This window comes from Oncorhynchus keta, chromosome 23, assembly GCF_023373465.1.
Source record: "Oncorhynchus keta strain PuntledgeMale-10-30-2019 chromosome 23, Oket_V2, whole genome shotgun sequence".
NCBI classification, from domain to species: domain Eukaryota; kingdom Metazoa; phylum Chordata; class Actinopteri; order Salmoniformes; family Salmonidae; genus Oncorhynchus; species Oncorhynchus keta.
The window spans coordinates 17667783-17674503 of NC_068443.1; the positions used below are offsets into that span (position 1 = coordinate 17667783).

The following is a 6721-nucleotide window of genomic DNA, read 5'->3' on the forward strand; positions in this document are numbered from 1 at the left end:
GCCACTCCCCCACCTTTGGAAGATCTGTCTTGCCGACAAAGGTTATAACAAGAAATGTTAATAACATCAGTATTCAAAACACTCTTCCTTAACCACATTTCAGCAATGACCAACACATCTGGATTTGAGCCGTGAACCCACACCTTCAATTGATTCATTTTAAGTAATAAGCTTCTAGTGTTAATGTGCAGAAAACCCATGCTTTTACGAGAGCAGAAATCAGTGAAGCAGGTATCAGAGCACAAGTCAGAATTGGGGCTAGCAACAGTAGATGGGCCAGGGTATACAGTGCCTTGCGAAAGTATTCGGCCCCCTTGAACTTTGCAACCTTTTGCCACATTTCAGGCTTCAAACATAAAGATATAAAACTGTATTTTTTTGTGAAGAATCAACAACAAGTGGGACACAATCATAAAGTGGAACGACATTTATTGGATATTTCAAACTTTTTTAACAAATCAAAAACTGAAAAATTGGGCGTGCAAAATTATTCAGCCCCTTTACTTTCAGTGCAGCAAACTCTCTCCAGAAGTTCAGTGAGGATCTCTGAATGATCCATTGTTGACCTAAATGACTAATGATGATAAATACAATCCACCTGTGTGTAATCAAGTCTCCATATAAATGCACCTGCACTGTGATAGTCTCAGAGGTCCGTTAAAAGCGCAGAGAGCATCATGAAGAACAAGGAACACACCAGGCAGGTCCGAGATACTGTTGTGAAGAAGCGGATTTGGATACAAAAAGATTTCCCAAGCTTTAAACATCCCAAGGAGCACTGTGCAAGCGATAATATTGAAATGGAAGGAGTATGGAAGGAGTATCAGACCACTGCAAATCTACCAAGACCTGGCCGTCCCTCTAAACTTTCAGCTCATACAAGGAGAAGACTGATCAGAGATGCAGCCAAGAGGCCCATGATCACTCTGGATGAACTTCAGAGATCTACAGCTGAGGTGGGAGACTCTGTCCATAGGACAACAATCAGTCGTATATTGCACAAATATGGCCTTTATGGAAGAGTGGCAAGCAGAAAGCCATTTCTTAAAGATATCCATAAAAAGTGTCGTTTAAAGTTTGCCACAAGCCACCTGGGAGACACACCAAACATGTGGAAGAAGGTGCTCTGGTCAGATGAAACCAAAATGTAACTTTTTGGCAACAATGCAAAACGTTATGTTTGGCGTAAAAGCAACACAGCACCCTGAACACACCATCCCCACTGTCAAACATGGTGGTGGCAGCATTTAACTTTGTTAAAAAAGTTTGAAATATCCAATAAATGTCGTTCCACTTCATGATTGTGTCCCACTTGTTGTTGATTCTTCACAAAAAAATACAGTTTTATATCTTTATGTTTGAAGCCTGAAATGTGGCAAAAGGTTGTAAGTTCAAGGGGGCCGAATACTTTCGCAAGGCACTGTACATGCACATTTCCAGATATCATCAACAGTAATACAATCAAGGCACGGCAGAGGACAGGGAGAGCTCTGAAATGCTGAATTATGACATCTGAATGCGCATCAGATGACAACAAGATCATATTGTACAGCAATTTCATCAGGTAACATGAATACAAAGCCAGCGATAGGTGGTTAGAATAGGATGGGAGGCCAAGAGTCTGTGTAACCAATAGAGAGTCAGAGTCCCGAGTGTGTGAACAAACAGTCTTTCCCACGGTTGGGTAAAGACAGTTTGTAGTCAACAAAGTATGCAGGAGTCATGAGGAAAAAAGAAAAATGCACAATAAAAAAATAATATATATAATGACTTGGGGCTAGCCAATGTAAGTTCAGAGTCACTCGCCCCAACAGTGTGTGCTGGAGACGATCAAAATCTTGGGAGAGATGGGGGAGTGTGGTGGGGGTACCTGTAGTAGACATGGGGAGACAGGCCAGGGCATATGATAAACAGATTGCCAGGTGGAATCCAAACAGCAGTGCAGCAGGCAACAGGAGTAGGTCTCACACCCACTTGGGAGAAGCTTTTATTTCTGGAGTCAGATTTCTTGTATAAAATGCCAGTAGATGGTCTTTGAACAGCAGGAGGGGGCTTCAGAGGATGCTTCAAAGACTCCTGACACTTGTTGTGCCCAAAGGCCTCGACACCTTTTACTTCACACCTTGGTGCTAATTGAATTTGTATCTGGTCTGTCCTTGCAAGCCTGACAGCCTTAACTCAGCATTCAGTCCCCATAATATCATTGTGATGTCCTTTATGTTTCATTTTTAAATTTTATTATTGGCTTTCAAAATAGCATCAGATCAAACACAACTCACTCAGTTCCAGGTTGGATGGTGTCCTCAGGTCTCTGATGTTTGTCTGCTAGAGCACCCTCTGTATAGCTTGGAAAAAGAAAAACCTTGGAAGCAGTAATCTCTAGGGTTAATTTTGGTCAAAATTAGGTTGTCGGTTAGGAGTTTTGATATGGAGCGAAATCCATGCTGTGGGGGGTAGCATCCTGCATATGTACCTGCCGAAAAATCCAAGTTTATCTAATTCCAAATCTAATAACATGTTGAAAAATGTGAGAGCTCACATGCAGCTGTGTCTCTCTCTCTCTCTGAGGGGGGCGTGCCACTGGACAGAACAAATGCAGACTGATCAACTCTTTAGGGATCATTTTAATATTTATTGAGAGATAAAATGACATACAAAAGGTCATTGGAGCCCATATAATACACAATAGTGAAGATACAACTTGAATATAGACTTGGACAGTACATGGACAGTACAGTACATTTTTAAATTAAAATAAGTAAAATACATCGTATATAATACAGGAAGAGCAATATCTCAGACTGTTTACATGGAGTTCCACCTTTGTGAATCTCCTGCCATTCATTTTATTGTAAGATTCATTCATTCATTCACTTATTTACATTAGTAGAAAAAAAATGCATTGTAGTAGACAGAGTAGCAACAGGCCTCGCTGTGATCTGATTATAAAGCTGTTAGTAATGTTGTTGGTTCATAATATTCTAGTAACAGCGTATGAGTTCACGCCACACCAGTCCATCATCTCTGCCCAGCCTCCTCTTATTGGCTGCTTCTGCTGGGTCTCCCCAAGCTGACGTCGTAGGTGATCATGTGGAAGTTGTCCCAGGCATAGAGCTTCCTCTGGGCATGGTTGTAGTCCACCATGCTGTTGTAGCGGTAGTGGTTCTTAAAGGGCACCGCCATGCCTCTGCCCTGGCCGGTGGCCGTGTTGAACACGTGGTTGACGGTGGTGTCTGGGGCGGTGTAGCTGGCCACCGTGTAGAGCCGACCGCAAATCATGAAGGAGTTAGCCACTGTGTTCTTCCTGATGTTGGTCTCCCAGCTCCTCTTCACCTCCAGGCTCTCAGGGTCCAGCTGGGACACCACGATGGCTCCCTTGGCCTTGCTGGTGCTGTAGATGGCCCACAGGCCCTGCTCGTCCACCGCCAGGTCGATGTCTGTGTAGCCGCCCCAGGAGTAGGGGTGCTGGCCATGGAAGCCAGCGTGGGGGAGGTCCAGGCGTGCCGCCAGGCTCTCGTAGGCAAGGTCGTAGCGGAGCAGGGTGCGGCTGCGTCGGCGCTGGTAGTAGAGGGAACCACGGTACAGGGTGGCCCCTGTGCTCTCCACGGGCTCAGGCAGCACCATAACTTTCATGGGGAAGCCCTTGGCAAACTGCTCCATGTCCTCATAGGCGAACAGCTGGCGGACGTCCGTGCCCACTGTGTCGATGCGCCACACCGTCTTGTTTCCGTATGGAGAGGCCATGGGCTCAGGGTCCTGCAGCCACACCCCGTACTTCCCTGTGATGCTGTCAGCTTTTCGGTGCAGGACGGGCTCTCCCACAGACACCAGCTCACCACAGCCTGGACACAGAGAGAGGGTAGTTACATTAAATTCAATCAATCAAGTAAATTGGAATATGTGCTTTATGAAATATGATCACTACCTTTATGATCATCTCTCATTTATTTTAGTTTTTAGAGGTGACGTGCATATACATAATACACTGAACAAAAATATAAACACAACATGTGAACTGTTAGTCCCATGTTTAATGAGCTGAAATAAACCATCACAGAAATGTTCCATACGCACAAAAAAGCTTATTTCTCTCAAATTTTGTGCACATATTTGTTTACATCCCTGTTAGTGAGCATTTATCATTTGCTAAGATAATCCATCCACCTGACAGGTGTGGCATATCAAGAAGCTGGTTAAACAGCATGATCATTACACAGGTGCACAGTTTGCTGGGGACAATAAAAGGCCACTCCAAAATGTGCAGTTTTGTCACACAATACAATGCCACAGATGTCTCAAGTTTTGAGGGAGTGTGCAGTTTTTGAGAATTTAGCAGTATGTTCGACCGGCGTGTATGGTGTTGTGTGGGCGAGCGGTTTGCTGATGTCAACGTTGTGAACCGTTTTCCATGGTGGCAGTGGGGTTATGGTATGGGCAGGCATAAGCTATGGGCAATGACCACAATTGCATTTTATCGATGGCTATTTGAATGCACAGAAATACCGTGATGAGATCCTGAGAACCATTGTGAGGCCCATTTTGTTTAACATACTGTACCTGTGTCCAACAGATGCATCTCTGTATTCCCAGTCATGTGAAATCCATAGATTAGGGCCTAATACATTTATTTAAATAGACTGATTTCCTCATATGAACTGTAACAGTAAAATCTTTGATATTGTTGCATTGTTGCATTATATTTTTGTTCAGTATAGTTGGTGTGTAGTGACTTTAAGAAGCCACTAGGGAGAGATAGATACAAGTTAAATCAGTGGTTTTCAACCTTTTTCTACAAGACCCCGTTGTTTTGCCAGAATTTCTGTCGACCCCACCCCAAATCTAACCTTCAAATCTGTACATTTTGATTTTTACATCAACAAATAACATTACATTACATTTTCCATATCTCTTTTCACAATGAAAAGAAACCAATAAATATATTTACTCAATAAAAAATGTATTTCTCAACATTTTGCTGTATATGGTCCCATACAATAATCTGTACTCTAAATGTGTTGTTCCCAAAAACAAAAACAATCCCAAAAGACGACCTGTGTGGTTCTGCCCAGCGTCTTGAATGAGACGTGATGCTGGGACCTCAGTCACCTCTGCCTTCATCTCCTGATAGAGAGAGTCTGAGAGGAAGAGAGAGAGAGAGAAATCACATTTTTTTCAATGGTTTATTTGGTGGCTGAAGTCATAAATAACTCAAAATATCCAGCATCAATAATCCTGAACACATTCAACGATGACACACTGACAACATGAAGGCATCTTGATATGTTCTCCAGTCATTTGACATGCAGCACAGCCCCCTATTTAATAGAGTTATTGTATTCCCCAAAAGATCACAGACACTTAAACTAACATGCAACGTGCAAGTGACAGAGTAGTAGAAGCAGAATCCGTATAAATACCATTCCGCTAACCCAACCAAGCAGTGCATACTGAAACCTGACCTGTACTCCACTCTGTTTACATTAGAACACTGATTTTGACCAGATCAGATAAACAAACACTCACAATCCACAGTTCCTAACTCATTATCTAGAAACTTAAAGGGTTCTTCAGCTGTCCCCATATGATAACCTTTTGAGGAACACTTTTTGGTTCCATGTAGAATGCTTTCTACAGATGGTTCTATCAGGAACCAAAAAGGGCTCCTATGGGGACAGCTGAGGAACCCTTTAGGAACTATTTTCTCTAAAAGTATATATAATAATGCATTTTCACACAGTTCAGGGGTGGGTTATAAGTGATGATGTGAGACAGTAGAGACTTACTTCTGTCTGGTCTCTGGTTGAGCTCGTGAAGTGGGAGTCCTGCTCCAGCGGCTTGGTGCTGGTGGCAGGGTCTCTGTCGCAGTGTCTCAGCCGCCGCACTCAGTTCGTCCACCCTCCTCTGGAGCCCCTGCACCTGCCTGTTCAGCTGCTCCTTGTCCCCCTGCAGCTGGCTCTTATCTCTCATGGCCTGGGAGTACGCTTCCTGGATGGTCTTGTCTCCCCCACCCCCTGGACCCTCTCCCCCTGCTCCCTTGCCCCCCAGCAGCCTGCTGACCAGGGCCTCTAGCAGGGTGAGACGAGATTTCACCACCTCCATATCTGGTCCTACGCTGGTCCCGGAGCAGCTCGCCTCTGAAGGATTGTCCACTGTGAAGGTATACTGACAGCGCCCCGTGTGGTCATTGGAGCGTCTCAGGGAGGCTCTGTCCTGGCTCTGAGAGCTCAGAACCAGGTAGGACAGACCCAAGGCTACCTGGAGCCACATTCTGGAGGACAGGTGGATGGATCACCTGGGTCTCAAACTGGATCACTCTCTTGGTCCTTCAGGAGTTGTTCTCTTTATTTCTTTATTTCTTTCTGATGGATCAGAGGACCTGTGATGGAACCTTTCAGCTGAGATCAGGTTTGTATCCTGTTGAATTCTTTGCGTGGTCTCTTTTATTTCTGACTGCGTCCCTGGTCTTTTGTCATTGTCTGTTGTTCTCTGAGTTAGAACACGCTGCAAGTGGGATATTTATACAGTCAACTAGCATACTGTGGGAGGGGACAAGGATCATGGCTGCACATCTGAGATGGGGCATGGGGGGTAGCTAGGGGTGTGACACCATGTGTTCTGAGATAGAGAGTGGATTTAACACAGTTAGTTTTTGTTCTGTCTATGTTTTATTGTGTCTGTCTGTAATAGTTGTTTGTCTGCAGTATACTGTATGTCTGCAGTT

The 6721-nt window shown here is 44.3% G+C and overlaps 1 protein-coding gene across 1 annotated transcript; it reads right to left on the reverse strand.

Moving 5' to 3' along the window:
- Positions 1–2614: 2614 nt before the first annotated feature.
- Positions 2615–6502, reverse strand: LOC118375409 (myocilin-like). Its single transcript, XM_035761952.2, has 3 exons — positions 5784–6502; positions 5052–5135; positions 2615–3842 (listed from the first exon to the last, which is right to left on the reverse strand). Exons 1-3 carry the CDS (start codon positions 6265–6267, stop codon positions 3040–3042), a joined length of 1371 nt encoding a protein of 456 aa, XP_035617845.1. The 5' UTR covers positions 6268–6502; the 3' UTR covers positions 2615–3039.
- Between the last annotated feature and the right edge of the window lie 219 nt (positions 6503–6721).